The sequence below is a fragment of the Petaurus breviceps genome, unplaced genomic scaffold, assembly GCF_028583685.1.
Source record: "Petaurus breviceps papuanus isolate PSGF00001 unplaced genomic scaffold, PetGlider_PUasm1.0 90702, whole genome shotgun sequence".
In the NCBI taxonomy this organism is placed as follows: domain Eukaryota; kingdom Metazoa; phylum Chordata; class Mammalia; order Diprotodontia; family Petauridae; genus Petaurus; species Petaurus breviceps.
In genome coordinates, this window is record NW_027187317.1 from 4,579,340 (window position 1) to 4,596,603 (window position 17,264).

General features: G+C 35.8%; 1 protein-coding gene across 1 annotated transcript in view; it reads right to left on the bottom strand.

The window, feature by feature from the left end:
• The window catches only part of RRP15 (ribosomal RNA processing 15 homolog), a 206,054-nt gene that overhangs the window by 20,447 nt on the left and 168,343 nt on the right, over positions 1-17,264 (bottom strand). Inside the window, exons 4-5 of the mRNA XM_069066019.1 lie at positions 15,984-16,081; positions 9,240-9,441 (exon numbers count right to left, since the gene is read on the bottom strand). Coding sequence (XP_068922120.1) covers positions 9,240-9,441; positions 15,984-16,081 — 300 coding nt within the window. The remainder of the gene's footprint in view (positions 1-9,239; positions 9,442-15,983; positions 16,082-17,264) is intronic.

Genomic DNA, 17,264 nt, shown 5'->3' on the forward strand with positions numbered 1-17,264 from the left:
TGTGTGACCTGATGGTGGTTTCAAAACCTTAATGTACATTTCTAGAAAATCCTGCAGTTAAAAAAAATAATGTACTAGAGTTAGCTTGCACTCAAATAAAGTAATTTAGATTTCTAAAGAAAGAGCAAAGAAGGCAAATTTAGACAAGAAAATATGGTTTGGTTGACCAAGACATGACTAAAATTATCAGAATGTTAGGAAAAACGAATTAAAAAACACAATGTACATTTTTCAGCTCCTTAAAGTGGTAAATCATTAATGACAAGAACTAATCAGCAGATTCTAACATATACCACACCTTCACTTATAATTATCAAGGAAGGGCATATTCTGGACAAGTATATTTTGTCAGATGATAAAAATTGAACTCTGAGAGCACCAAAAAGTAAACACATTTCCCTTACTGTCATAAAATAAGAATCACAGTGTCTCAAAGTTAGAAGGATAACAGAAGCTAAAAGTCCAACCTGAACAGAAATCCTTTCTACCACATCTGAGAAGTCTGTCTCATCACTACCTCAATGAGGCACTAGGTGGCACAGTGGACACAGCACCAGGCTTGGAATAAAGAAGATCTGAATTCAAATGCCACTTTAGACACTTATTAGTTATGTGACCCTGGCCAAGTCACTTAACCTCTAACTCAGTTTCCTCAACTATAAAATGGGGGTAATAACAGCACCTACTTCCCAGGACTGTTGAGGATCAAAAGATATTTGTAAAGTGTTTAGCACACTGCCTGGCACATAGGAAATGTCATATGAATTCTTATCTTTTCTATCCTCTCCCTCCCCAAATCAACTGTACATGGATCTCTTTGAATAATATTCAGCTATCAAGTATAGTATAATGGAAAGAGTGTCAGATTTTGAGCCAGAGGTCCTACTCTGAAACCTAGTTCTGCTATTCATTTCCCTCCATGACCAATATGTTTATTTTTAAACTAGGGCCCATATTATTAAATCAATTTATTAAAAGGCTGAAGGGGCTGTAGGAAAAAAAGGCACAATAATACACCGCTGGTGGAGCTGTCAAGTGGTTCAATGTGTGGATATCAGTTTGGAATTGTTAAAAAAATTAACTAAAACTGTCCATATGTTTTGATGCAGTGATCCCTCTATTGGGCATATGCTCTAAGCAAGTAAAATAACAAAGACAAAGATTCAATAAACATTAAAATATTTATAACAACTCTGTGGAAGAAAAGAACTATAAATAAAATAGATATCATCTATCAGGAAGCAGGTGAAATACTATGGTTATACAAATGTAAAGAAATATTCTTGTGAAATAAGGAATAATGAAGTGAATGAGAAACTGAGAGAAACGGACGATTTGTGAGAACTGACGCAGTGAAAAAAAGAACCAAGAACAATACACATAATGACTTGTATAATGAAAATTTAAAGCTCAACAAAAGGAACGAATGAATGAAAATGCATTTACTAAGTACTTACTACATACAAATCCCTGTGCTCAGCTCTGGCAATACAGGTAGAAAAGAAACAGGACCCTCCTCTTTCACATTTTAATAGGTGGAAATAAGATACAGAAGAGGTTTCAGAGGCAAAGCTGGGGAAAAGACCCAGTAGCCCATAGGATATAGTGGCAGGGCAGAGATTAATGCATTTTCTGTAATGGTATTTCCATTTAAAAAAAAAATAGACCCATTTTGATACTGAACTATTTGATTTCTAGGACTTTGACAGAAAGAACTTTCTTTTCTGGTCTCCAGAAGCTATAGTTGATAAGGAGACTGATGATGCAGTACCTGAAGAAACAGCTGACAGGCTACATCTCCACAAGGGTCACTGCCGTAGCTTCCAAACCATGTTGGAAGTAGGGTGCAGTCTGAGGCTCCTAGACTTAGCTAAGAGTCATTAGCAGTTGTGGGTGGTGCCAGGGATGGTAGGCCTCTTCCTTTGGATGATGACTGCAGGAGAGAGGCTGCTAAGGCTGGTAGTCTGTAAGCACTCATGCCTAGAATTGAGGACACAGAGTTCTGGGTTATCTACACTAGGATGTAAGTGGAGTTGTAGTTTGAGCTGGTGGCAACAATTTAGTCTAGCTGCTATATCTCTGTAAACTGGTGCACTGTATTGTGTAACTTTTTTAAAAAGTTATGAAAACCTTTAAAGACTTTCCTGTGTTTACTGAAGAGAACTAAGGGAAATGAATTAATTCTGAGGAGATATAGTAAGATATTTTATCATTATCTGATGACTTTAGCATGAATTCCTCAATAGGTAAAGAGCAATCAAGCAACTATTAATATTTTGAGAGTTCAAAGTTGACTGATAGTAACACTGGTCACTCAAAATATCGCAAAGAATATTTTAAATAAAGAAAAAAATTGTGTATAGAGATGTATACACATACATATACACACATAGATAATCTATGTTTACTATCAATAATAACATAGTGGGTAATTTTAATATGCTGGAGTAATTTCTTTAGTTCTTTAATATTTTGTGGTTACTTATAAATGGAAGTACAATGGAAAACTTCAATTAAAAGCATCATAAACTATTACAATTTCCTAAGTTTAAATGAAGCAAAGAAATTGCCACAAAAAGAGAGGCCAAAAGCCTAGAAAACACCTTGGCCTTGTGTCATCCAAAATCAACAATGGTTTTGAATATAAATTCACTTATAAAATATCATGGACAAGTATTCTGGAAGATTATGAGCAGTATCTCATTTTAAGAAGTGATGGTGAGAGTTTGTCCTATGTAGAATGGCCTTCTTCAGGATGCAGTTCTCCTTCACCAAAGGTCTTCAAACTGAGGCTCGATGACTGCTGCCAGGGATGCTGAAAGTAGGATTACTATTAAGACTCATTGGTCTAGATCAGGGGTCAGCAAACTACAGCCCAAGGGCCAAATGTGGCCTTCCAGGTGATGATTTATACATTTTAAAATACAATAAATATTTTTTTATTAACTTAAAAGCCATTCTTTGCTCACTGGCCTCAATCAACCTCTAGTCTAGATAATATAATATATGAGGTCCCTTCCAACTCTTGAGATCTTCTAATCAGGAACCCAATTAGGCCCAGATAATCCCAGGTACATTTAAGGAGGATACTAGGAGGGCAATAAACAAATGAAAAAATGGAAAAGACCTGTCAAGATTAATTTTTTCCAATAATAATTTAAGTGAAAGTCAAACTTTTTTTCTTTAGATTTGGGGTAATTTCAGTGTTTCTCTGACTTTATTTACTTTATTTATTTACTTTAACTCTTAGTTTCTTGTTCCCAAAACAGTTTATGAACTCCAAATCCATGCCCATCAACTTAGTGACATTTCAAAGCTGACAATATTTTAAGTAAATTGTTTCAATAGATGAATGGCATTCTATACCCTCCACCATACACGCAAATGCTAAAAAATACAGTTCTTATTTATGAGTGAATATCAAATGGAACAAAATAAAAATCTACCAAGGCATTTTCTTGAAGATTAGCCTTATGGCAATATAAATACAGATACCAACAAAAAATTATTTCCTATCTTATACCTTGCTTGCAATTTTATGCACGAGAAAATGAAGTAAGTAATATTTAGTCATTATCAATCACTGGATCAAAGATTTAAGAGTCTGAAAAGGCCCTAGAAGCTATTTAATTCCATCCTCTCATTTAATTGAGGCCCAACAACATTAAATGATTTGTCCAGAGTCACACGATTAGCAACCAATTTTCTATGCTGAAATCAAAGAATTTTTCCATTGTGTATCTCACTTATTCCTCCTAACACATAACTTACTAATATCTGAAAGTTAAAAGGAAAAATCCATATTCTAATGGACAGCTACTGCTCTTCCAAATGGTACTTTCATTACTATCCTTATTACAATCTTGATCCACCATTTCTTTTATGATAACTCACAAAAGCTCACATAAATCTTTTAATGCCATCAAAACCATTTATACCACTAAAAATTCTTGTGGGTACTTTGTACTATGGGTACTTAGAAAAAAAATTTCAAGAAACTTTTGTCCTCAAAACAAATGGAGATAACACACTGATATTCCATTATTACAAAAAGAGATATTATAGAAACAGAGGTAAGAAGTTTAGGGATATGACTCACTTTAGGACCTACAACTTGTTCTGATGTCAAGTTTAATACATTTTCCAACTGCCTCTGAGTAACAAAACGTACCAGATGCTTCCTTTACAAAACCAATATATTTTTAGTAAATATCACTTTTAAAAAGTTAATGGTCTATATTTTTCCTGCCACTAAAGGCTTTTTTATGATGTAAACTCATGATAACATTGTAAAAATATCTTCATACAGTAGTATGTAAAAGAAACACACACAAACATACACACAAAATTCAGAACATATTATTATCCCAGTCTCTGGAGGATTAAGAAATACCTTGATAAACAGCTAATTTTATGAAATAAAAAGCTTTTGGCATATTTCCAGAAAAATAATTACTCCCATCTGGATCCCCAAAATTTGCAAATGATTTCAAATGAAACAAGCAAATATTTAATAGAAACTCTTCTTTCTGTTGCTGTAGCATGTACGATAAAGTAAAACCGAATAGACCAAAAACAAATATATTACACAAATACATATGACCTAAAGCATTCAGAAAGAGTAGATGTGTGTGATAAGAAGCAAAATTAGCCGTTGGTCATTCCTTCACAGATAAAAACTCAAAGGATATGAAAAAAAGTTCTCAACTATTAACAACCATATGAAAGAATCCTCAAAGTTACTAATAATAAGAGAAATGCAGATCACCACAAGTATGCAGTCTTACCTCAGAAAATATGCAAAGACCAGATAGGAATAATACATGTTGGAGGTTGTAGAAAAGGAGGCACAACAATGCGCTGTTGATGAAACTGCAAATTGGTCCAAATATTTTAAAAGCCAATTTGGAGTTATGCAAAGAAAGGAACTAAAATGTCCTTACCCTATAATCCATGGATTCTAATGTTAGATATATACACCAAAAATAACAAAAAAGGCCTCATATACATGAAAATATTTATAGTAGCACTTTTTATAGCAGCAAAGAACTAGAAAAAAGTAGATAGTAGATACCCAAAGATGCTGGAATGGCTAAATAAATTGTGGTACACTAATATATTGTAATATTACTGTTAAAGAAATTATTACTATGATGACTACGGAGAAGTATGGAATAACTCATATGAACTGATGCAAAGTTAATGAATGAATATCAAAATACTTGTTAAAAACACTTTCTATATGCCAAGCACTCTGCTAAGTACTGGGGATAGAAGCAGAAAAAAAACATACAGTCCTTGCTCTCAGAGGAGGAAATAACACATAATAGAATTAAACTTCAGGGTGGATGAAAAGGCTCAGAAATCCTAAGGATGCACGAATGGGGCTGATGGTAAAGCCTGGTGTTGTCAGGTGCCAATGGAAGCTCAGATGGGATTGCTTAGAGGTCTAGGGGCAAAGTAGCAGAGTAGATGTGATATACATGCATGGCAAGGCAATGAATGGCATGGCCTGCATTTCATCCAAACAAAGGGTGAGCCCCAGCTCATCCAAGCAGAATGAGCAGTCATGTTATTCTTCTTGCCTGGTGCATCATGGTATTTTGGCAGTCCAGGGAGACAATGGAAAGGCATGGACTGTAACCTTTATCCAGGAGTTTTTATACTAACCAATCAGAGGATTGCCACAGGTGAGTACACCAGTTTTTCTATTGTCAGTTGCATCTGGGTACCATACTTGCCAGATATTTCATGAAAACTGAAGTACCTTGACCAGCATTGCAAGAAAGGTAACCTGTGTTATGAGCAACATATTTCAAAGTATTCCCTCTCATTGAAACAGAACAGAATAACCTCTCCATACCATAAATGAATTAATATGAAAACTACCTGGGTAATGATAGTTAGCACATACAATTACAATAGGTAATTTCACATTACAAAAGATAATTACATTACATTAGCTATTGTACTAGGGCAAATCTAGAAAATTGTGCATAGTCTGTTATCATTTACTATGTAGAGATGCCCCAGGACAGCACAGTATAACAGAAAGAGCACAGGAAGTGGGTTTGAAACCCAGTTTTTTACAGCTAATCTCAACTGACTTCTGTGAGCCTTAGGTAGTTTATCTGTAAAATGGGAAGGATCATACTGTTACTATGTACCACAGAGGATTACTGTAAGGAAAGTGTTTTACATACTATAAAGCAACAATAGCAGTACACATTTATAGAATGATTGGGGAAGTGGAACCAGATCACTCTCTATAAGCCATCCTTTACTATTTCATCACCTGTACTACACCCCCATCCAAAATTTCACTGGAGTTGCAGTCTTCTCATAACAAGTCTCTCACTGCAGCATTTCTTTGTAAGTAATGGCAGCAGGAAGTTGAAGGTACTGAGGTCCTAGGCTCCCAGTGGCAAGGTGAACCAACAAGCATTAATGGGGTTTACAAAGTAAAATACAGAAAAATCCTCCAGGGAGCATTCATCATGTTGGTTCATTCTCTTTCCTGGACTAAGTTAAAAATCCATTTCCTTATACTGATGCATCCTTTTCTTTCTAAAAGTTGCTCTCATCTGTGCTAACCCCTAATTCTACTCTCTGACCATAATCTCCTAGTTTACCTTTCAATCTCATTGTCCATCTCCCATTCTCCCAACCCATCTCCCTATTCCCAAACAGCTTACATTATCATCTTTGACCTGAGATAAAGTGGTCAGCTATTTACTGCATACTACCCTCAAGTTCTTTGACCTTGATAATCTCGACAAGCCTCACTCCTCTACTCACACACTTTTTGCAAGGCTCAAAAGCAAAATTCTCATCCCTGGGTAACCCCTACTATTCAATGTTTCTATTGCTAAATGGCTTCTGAGTGTTGCTGGGGGGAAAAATGAGTCAATTTTGCCTATGACAAATTCTTGATATGTAACTTCAACGGGGCCCTAATTTATTGGTGTGATGGACAGACCACTAGATTTGGTGTCAGACAGACCTGGGTTCAAATCCCATCTTAGCCACTTAATAGCTTTGTGACCCTGGTCAAATCATTTAAAGTCTAAGCTTCAGTTTCCTTTTCTATAAAATGAGAGCTGGAACCTATGACCTCTCAAGTCCCTTCCAGTTCTAAATTTATGATCCTATGATCTACAATGCCAAACAATTCTTCTCTTCTAAACTTTATCAACTCCTGAAGCTCATTCTTCATAATGACTGTACTAAACTTTTTTTCTTTTTTAAATGGGGGCAAAAGGAGTATATGAAATTGGAGTGGGGTAAGCACCAATGATTGCACTGGTACAGAGAATTCTTGATGAGGAAACTAACTCAATTACTGTGATAATGTCACAAAAATACTGCCTACTTTTTAAATGAGATATTAAAAACAGTGATAATGAATTTGGTTTCTACTTTATGAATATTATATCAGAATAAAAGTATTTGAGGAAGAAATGAGGAGAAAAGTGGAGACAGATGACCCTTAACACAAGGTCAATATGCCTTCATCTCAATTTTGTCCTGATCCTTGATATCAAATCAAACCATACTATAACATAGCATACTTGTGATAACTTGGAGAGAGAATATGGGGTGAGTATAATAGGAAGTAAGCTAAAATGTCCATGGTATGGTAGAATACCAATTATCTGCTGGAGGCAAATCTAAATTTTATATCCTTAAAAAACCCTAAATATCAAAGCAGTAACAAAGGTTTCTTTTAAATTATTCTTAAATAAGGGAAAGAAGAAAAGTCAAACATTTAGAAATCCCATCGTCTTGCTCCTCCCTCCTTTCTGTACAATTCCAAATGACTTTTTTTTACTTCAATAAAAATATTACTGGCAAATCTTCAGTCTGTTGCAATTTTGAGTAACAGAAAGTATAAATTCCCAAATGTGATGTTTATAATTAACAGACAGTCACTTTACAATTATTAAAGTATTCGTGGGCACCTCTATTACATAAACATACAATTTCGTTCTTTCAAAAGTAAAAAGATAGACAGACTTTAAAAGTTGAGAAATGCTTGCCAAAAATCAAGCCAAATGGTAACTTAATCAAGAAACTTTAAAAAACACTTCAACACCATGCTTGCATGAAATTCCTAAATGTTCTCTGTGCCACAGTGTTTCAGCATGCTCCATCAAAATACAAACAAAAAACACATGACAGTGTCCTGACTGATTAAAGTGCTTCTCGTTGGCATTATAAAGCACTTAGCTCATAGCAGTGGATTAGTGACAAAAAACTGTTCCACAACTACCAAGGACATCAAAGTCAGAATATAAATGCAAATACTTATTTAAAACGTACTTTTTAAAAGTACAACTTCTTGGATAGGAACATGTATCCAAAGCACTCATTTTATATAACTTTGAAAGCAAGCTACTGGGGGTCAAATATTTTTATAATAATAAAAATTATATGTATTGTGCCTTTGTTCCAACAAGCCTGCAGAATTCAGTTTGTGATTTTAAAGCAAATGAATAAAAACTTCTAACACTTTTCCCTCTAACATCTACAAAAACACCTTAATCCATAAACTAACTGATGAATAATACAGGATGACTTATCATAATGATCTCCAAGAATCCAACTCCTTTTATTTCTCTAAGCTTATACCAAATGATTTAAGATACTAAAAAAATTAGGCTCTACTGTGTATCTGCTTCTGTGTGCCCGAATGAGCAAACTGCACAAATGCACAATGTTTTTTCATTTTTTAAAATAAAAGTAATGAGAAACTAAGTTGCCCTGTCAGATATATATTACAGCTACTTCTATACACCTACTTCTGACTGAGAGTAGACAGATAATCTATCTATGAAATGAAAGGGTATATAAATTAGTATGGTACTAGAAGTCCAAAAAATGCTAAAAATCAGAAATGTCATTCTGTACAGTTTCTGTTTATCAGTAATAACTGCTAGTATATGTATCATGAATTTATACTGATAGGCATAAAGAACAAGGAGAAGCTTTAAAAATTTGATAATGTATGTTTCATATTCTTCCCTACCATCCACTAAGCAGGACTGAGAAGATAGTAACTGTTACAGTATTATTAATGATAATAAGGTTACATTTTCCATTGTTATTTAAGTTCTCATTTTTATTACTGCACTAATGCCTTTAGGCCACATGTACTTATTTAAAGTGCCACAAGACAGAGGGGTAAATCTTATCCATTAGTACAAAAGCCTTCACCTTGGAGAGCAAGCTCTTCTTACCTGTGTGTCTTTTGGATTCTGGCTTGTGGGACTCATGCTGTTTTTGCTTTCATCCACTCCTCTGAGAACACTAATGAAATCCTTCTTGGTGACAGTCGACATCAACTTTGCGCGTTTTCTCACAGAACCTCCAACTTCTTTCATTTTTTCATCAACATTCTTCTGGTGCTTCCGAACAGCATTGAATAACTGCACCACACCCCTGCAGATTAGGCAATCCCCCCACCCCATTCTAATTAAGTAAAAATAAAAGGCAATTACAACCAGAAAACTGTTCTTTTTAAAAGAATTTTAAAACAAATTCCAGCTATCATTTTTTTCCAAGTCAAAACCTGGTGCTTTTAAAAAATGAAAATCACTATTATGCTGAATTATGTGGTTTTCAAAGTATAAAAAGTATGGTGGAATTTAACTAGTATGGTGGAATTTAACTAGTATGTTAACATTAGTGTATTCATCATCAATAGTAATTGAAGAGTTACAGAATATTTCAATGGGTCTGTGACTTTCTAGACATGGATATGCCCTGTACCAATGTCAATCATAAAGCTCATGTCATCCTATATGATTCTTGTCAATATTTTTCCATCATGCTTGAGGCCTTTCTCTAGGGTCTTTTTATATTTATGGCAAACAGGTCTATCTGTTCACTTGCTCATACCACAAGACCAAATGACCAACCTCCTATTCTAATATTCTACACAGTAGGGTTGCTCAGGACAATCCATGCTCAATTTGATAGTCTTTCCAATACACTTACTATGATTACAAAGCTTGGACCTTTGTTAGAAAGGGCTATTTCTCATTTAACTAGACATTCTCCTAGCCCCTTGCTGGGAGGATAATGGGAATTCTTGATTGGCCCCAGTAACTAGGGCTCCCCTAAATATGACTGGCAACTGAAATCTTATCTGAGGAACCTCCTCCCTCTGTTGTCTCTAAATGACTCAACCATTCTTTCCCCATTCTTTATTTATCTCCCCATCCCAACACCAAAGGTGACATAGAGCAAAAGCATATGGCCATAGTAAATATGGTAACCCACCGAAGACAGAGATCAGAGTTTCTGGAACTTGAGTTCCAGCTACCTTTCTGTTTCCTTTTCTAAATGATGTGAATGACTAGAAACATTGAGAAATGGACCTTTGGGGCGGCCAAGTAGCACAGCAAGTAAGAGCACCGGCTCCAGTGTTGAGAAGACCTGGAGATCGAATCCCGGGCTCAGACACTTAGCACCCACCCAGAAACACCTGGCCGTGTAACCTTGGGCAAGTTACTTAACCCCAATTGCTTAGGGGCGGCCAGGTGGCTCAGCGAGTAAGAGCACCGGCTCCAGTGTTGGGACGACCTGGAGATCGAATCCCGGGCTCAGACACTCAGCACCACACCCAGAAATAACTGGCCGTGTAACCTTGAGCAAGTTACTTAACCCTGATTGCTTAAAAAAAAAAAAAAAAAGAGAGAAATGGACCTTTCAAATCTTGGAGGTTACCTAATAGATAGTCCTAAGTCCAAGAGCTGGGCACCAGACAACTGGAGGGAAAGGAAAAAAAAACTTCTAGAACAGCACATTTTTCTGGCAGAAAAAGTATCATGAAAAGGAGGTTCCTGTAGTTAACAGGCTGCCTTACACAGGCAGGAGAACTGAACCCTGGCAACCTCCCACAAAAAATTATTATAGATTGCTCAGATAGTGTTGTTATGAAATAAATGAGAAATACCTGTTCAGCAGTCCTACAAGCAAGGGTCTTTACTTTCTGGAGAGCTGGATACAAGAGACTATTTAAGTGGTTTATATCTCTGTATGTGTTTATGCTCCCTTTTGAGCCCTTTCTGTCTCATACATTTTTCTCTGGCTGAGGAAATAAAAATTGGTCCACTACCAATATGCCTATTGTACCCTATTAACTTTCTTTATGAGAAAAGAAGTTCTGTCATTCACACATGAGTCATACATCTATAAGTTTTCTTTAGAGATTTTCCTGAAGAAATCCTGATGAGCCATTAACAAGCAAGAAAAATTAAACCCATTTGGGGCAGGTCTCCAGAATTAAATCTAGTCTATATAAGCCAGTCACATGAGGAGATGAGGATGGGTAGGCCCAAGCCATGGGGGAAAATCCATTTCCTCATTAGTTTCCTATATACAACTTGCAGAGCAAAGGTCTTTATTAGATATGTGCTGTAGTTTAATTAAGTCAATCATGAATTTCCGCAATGCCCTTTAGGTTACCCCCAACTTTAATCCTTTGGAAGTTGTAGTAATATAAAATTCACAACTTTAGAGCATCCCAGGGAACATCTGTTTCCAAAAGATGCATCTTTACAATTTCAAAGAAATAAATCTGGTTTATAATTTAAAGTGCTTATTTAAATGTTATTTTAAATGTTTTTCCCCACTTGGGTGTTTTTGTTTCTTTCTTTTTCTGATGGGAATGAGATTTTTTAGAAATCATTTCTGAGGATTCTTCTTACTGGGCCAATCTGTGTCCCAGGGAAATGAATTGCTACTGTTCCAATGGATCACTTCAGTTACTACTTATGTCATCAATTCAACATCCACAGTAAATCTTGTATTCACTCCCTTCTCTCTATCCAACTATCTACTACTGCTCTACTTTGGGCTCTCATCTCACCTGTACCATTATAAGGCTCCTAATTGTTCTCATGTTACCTCCTTCTCCAATCTATATTCCATACAACTTCTAAAGTGATTTTTCATAACACAGAAGTTTGACTATGCCACTCTCTACTTAAAAAATTCAAATGGCTCCCTATTACCTCTAATTCTTGGAATGAACTCCCTACTCAAAGTTCTCTTCCTTCAAGATACAACCTCCATCTACTATATGAAGCTTTTCTGATTCCCCAAATCCCCCACCTTGCTTGTGCCCTCTCCCTCACACTATTTCTTATTTAACTATTTTACATATATTTGTATTTATTCTTTTTACATTTATTCTGTCTATACTATATAAGAACTTGTGGTCTCCCCTGTTGTAAATGGAAATAGCTGGCCTAGCCACTTTCTCAACATGGAGGTTTTGTGAGGAATTTACCAAATGGAGGAAGGGGTCACAGAAATCTTCTAGGGTGAGAAGACTGCTAGGGAGGGGGAGAAATTTGGAGATTCTTGGGCAGAGCAAGATAATTATGTATTATTCCATTCATGTATATTATAGTCTACCTAATCCTCTAGCATCCTTTTTTACTCACACATAACATTCTAATTCTCATCTTCAGCCTATGCACAGAGTATCCCCATGCCCAGAGGGCATTCCTTGCTCACCTCTACCTCTCAGAATTCCAAGTTTCCTTCAAAGCTCAACTTCAGCAGCACTTTCTGTGTGAGGTCTTTCCTGATCCTTCCAGCTGATAACAACTTCCCTTCCTTTTCAAACTGCCTGGGTATTTATTTTGTTTATATTTAAAACATACATGTTGTCTCTTGTATAGAAAATTAAAGTTTCTAGAGGGAACAGACTACCTTCATTTGTGGTTTCTGGTTTCTCTAATCTCACAAATAGTTGGTGCTTAATAAATGTTTACTGGCTAACTGAAAACTAAAACAAAAAAAAATCACCATTCACAAACAAGGAATAGAGAATAAAAAAAAGGGGGGGGGATCTTTTCCTCAAAAAAGAAAAATAAGTACTTCAATGGTTCCATGAATGAATGAATGAAAAAGCATCTCATCATTACAGATTCTAGTTCCACTCTAGCATAAATCACAATCCCTCCAAAACCCCTTATCTTGTGCCATTATCATTCATGTCATAATATAAATCCTTTCAAGGCTAATTCTTTTTTTGCTTTGGGAGGGCAACTGGGGTTAAGTGATTTGCCCAAGGTCACAAGGCTAGTTTCTGTGTTAAGTATCTGAGGCAGGATTTGAACTCAGGTCCTCCTGACTTCAGGGCCAGTGCTCTATTCACTGTGCCCCTAGCCACCCCTCCAAGGCTGACTCTAATGCCCCAAAGGAAGCACTGTGCTTATTTAATAGTATTTCCAGGATATGAGGACAGCCCTCAAGTCCATTCATCTGTTACTTTTGACTATGTTCACCCATCCATCCATACATTTCCTCTATACAACTGGCTCACACCCTTTTCCAGTTATATCTACTCAATGAGGTATATTGCCTCATTGAAGTACAAGCCACTGTCGGTATCATGTTGTAAATGACTTATGTTTACCACGTGCCTTTTGGTTTCCTAGTGTCTGCAATTCTCAGTCATTTCCAGATTTGACATGAATCTTAGAGAATTAACAAAGGAAACTAATGGGTTAAAAACAGGACTTCTGGAGCAGTAGGCAGCCCAAGGCATATATATCGTCATACGTTGTAGAAGTAGCTAGATGATGTAATGGATACAGCTCTAAACCTGGAGTCAGAAAGACCTACAATTAAATCTAGCCTCAGAAATTTAAAAAAAAAATGAAATCTAGTCTCAGAAATTTACTAGCTGTGAGTCTATCAACAAGTCACTTAACCTCTGTCTGCTTCAGTTTCCTAATCTGTAAAATGGCGATAATAATCGCACTTACCTAGTGTTGAGGATCAAATGTGATAATATTTGTAAGTGCTTAGCACAGTGCTTGCCACATAGTAGATACTTCAAAAATGACTTTCTTCTCTTCCCTCCGTCCCCCTTTCTCTTGTCATAAACATAATTCATAACAGTAACTAGTGTGAGTTATAACAACAAAACTGGAATTAATGAAAATGGTTGTCATTTTCCCCAACATAATGCAACCTAAGCTTCTCCTCCTGCTGCTAGTCAATACTTGGCCTAGAAATCTAACAACTTATAGAGCTTAATATACATACTAATGGTTATCCATACAACCACATATCATAATCTAGATTATACATATTCTTCATCTATACTAAGTAATTTCACTACAGCAGCTGTCACATAATCATTTATTAAACAAATGCATGGGAGACACTTTGTTTAGGAGATCCTTTAAGGATGCAATTGGTTCTATCAAATCAATTTTTGAAAAATAGAAATCATATAAACACAGCAAGACCTCATATTCTCCATACCTCTTAGCTGTGTGTGTGCCTGGGGAGGCCTTTCTATTCCCTTCTCATGTTTTCATAGAAGATATCCTTAATGTATGCATAGATCACTTTAACAGATTTTATAAAGATGAGACACTATGTCTGTCTAAATGAAACCAGACTTGAAGTTACAACTAAATGGAAGGGCTAATTACAGGTTCTTCTTGGACAGGCAACTGAATTAGCCTGATCAGTAGGTACTGATGTCTTCTTTGCCATTTAGAGGGTTGGGAGAAGGAGGAAGCATTTCTGTCATCTTTTTCACTCTTAAAATTGGCCTTAAGAAAGCTAGAAAACCAGGTCCTTAAAACTGGGTCTCCTGAAGAACAGATTTCTTTGGTATGTGGTTGTCCCTTTCTAGCCAAGCATCTTAAGTGTCACAGACCTATTAGATCTGGTACTGAAATAGTACAATAAAAATGTAGTGGTTGTACTAGTATCACTGATGAGATAAATGGCAAAGATGTCAGTCGATCTGTTGTAATTATTGTTTCTTTCTTATTCTCAATTCAACCATCCTTTCAGTTTCATCCATCTTGTGATGACATACTAGCAAGTTCTCATATCAACCTCCTGGCAGACTCACAGTCCCCATAACCACTTTTTTTTTTTTACCTTTTTAAGCATGAGAAGATACAATCTGTCAGTCTCTTCTGCAGCATTTTACAAAAAAAGTTAGCTTCTAAATTTGAAGTGACCTGTCACATGTTTCTGTTTGGCAAGGAAATGTGTTTGCTAACTAAAATCGTTTTTGAGAATAGCCTCCTTATTGTGGTTTCTATATGGTATTGTTAAATTTCTCTAAGAAATTGTGATGGTAAACGATTACCGTTTTTGCCCATTTCTCAATCCTCAATTGACAATTAGTTTAATCAGATTGCATGCAACATAATCTAATTTTATGTTATCTCTATCTCATCTTTATCTTTTTTTCTCCCTGTTTTGTTATTGATTTTGAATTCTGCTCTAACTAGTAGGTAGTTTGACTATACACAGACAGCCAATTCTGAAATTAATACTATCTGAATAACCAGATGTCTCTTGTTATTTCTGGATTTTTAGAAATCTGTTGCTTAGCTTCTTTGAATATTCTTTTGCAATTAAGTATTCATGATAAAGTATATTTATACTTCAGAGTAATCTACAAGCTTTTGGACTTTTTCATTTTAATCCTAAAAACTGCATTTTTAACACGATTTTTATACCATCCTCCCTTCTCTCCCTTCAATGAAGAGCTTGAAAGAGATGAACTCTAAGGTTCCAAGCAGTTTTAAAGGGTCCATGAGTAAAGTGACTCTCACTGGTATTAAAATAATCATCATTAAATTCATAATAAAATCAGTATAGTATGTGCTTGCTATGAACTTAATCCACAGAAAACAGCTGAGTAGTATGAATTTGGTGATCCATTTCAAGAGAAATATGAAAACATGATAAAAGGTAAAGGATCATTTATACAAGTGAGCACTGAGCAAATTAGATATTGTCTAAACTATAATATTTTCATAAGACTTAAGAAATTTTTGGTTAAATCCAGTACCAAATAAATAGACTTGCGTATAAATAATTTGGCTCTTGGCAGTTACTTGTTAAGGGTTAAATCTTATTAGAAACAGGTTACCTGCCCTAATTTTTATATATCTATTTTAAAAAGCACAAAAACATTTTCTTACCTCGTAGCAATTCTCTGAAGATTTCTCTCCACTTCTTTGTCTTTGACAACATCTGGTTTCACTCTGCACATCATTTCCCACTCCCGCTTCTTATCAAGCTGTGTTATAAATATTGTTATGTGAAAGAACATTAGACATTTTTGAAAGTATAGCGCACTTTGATATGATACTCTGAAAAGGGACAAAGGTAATAAATCACTTTGGCTTAGTTTGTTGCTGGGGTTTTAAAAAACTGCATTTTTAGGGGTTCAGCTCACATGGCCTGTGGTTAGCACTCAGCTGTGTCAGACAAAGACCCCAAGTGAGTTTCTGTCAGGGCCTTTGCTTCCTTGGACAGCAGGGGCCTGGAGGACAGCCAGCTTATTCAGTCATGCAAGGCAGAGAAGGGTGTGAGGTAAGTACCCCACATCAACTCAGCAGCCCTATGGATGAGGTGAGAACAGGACAGATATACCTATTGGAGGATCGAGGGCCATTCTCTTCATCAAAGTTTTAAAACAACATCATTATGAGTATGTACATAAAGGACTTAAGACAGAGTACTTAACCTGCGTCCATGAGTTGGCTTGCTTTAACCCCAATACTTTGACAACTGTATTTTAATATAATTGGTTTCCTTTTTAATTCTACATATTTTATTATATACACTTAATAACATTATTCTGAGAAGGGGTCTATAGTTCTGTAGTCACCAGACTGCCCAAAAGGTTCATAACATGATAATGGATAAAAACCCCAGCATAGAAATTCATCAAAATTTAGAATCAAAAATACTTTACAACTCTGAAAAACTGAAGCGGATCTGTCATTTCTGTCTTGAAAGTTTTATGTCCACAATAAAGATCACATCTCTTCAATGCTTGCTCATCCTGTGAGACTTCTTTCTCCTATAAGTTTACTACAGAGAGGTCCAGAGACCTTTACTAATACTTTCTGACATCACAAGGGTGCCATTGGGAACTTCTGGTTGTCCAACTGTCCTCTCTTGCCCTAGCAAGGTGAAAAGTCAATCTTCTCTTCTTATCATATATTTCCCTCATGATATCATTGGCTCTTCTTCTTCTTCAGTGCTTATATGTCTCAGTCTGCTCACTTTCTCATTGTCCTATGTGATATTCACTTAAAAATTCTTCATAAACTACTATATTCTATGTCTTATCGTCATATACCAATACAGCTAGAATACTAGTATTAAAAAGATGGGATTTTGTTTCTATGGAAACCTGGGTTCACTAAAGGACTTTGCGATTTCCCAGAGGCAATCCAGCCTCCTCTTATTCA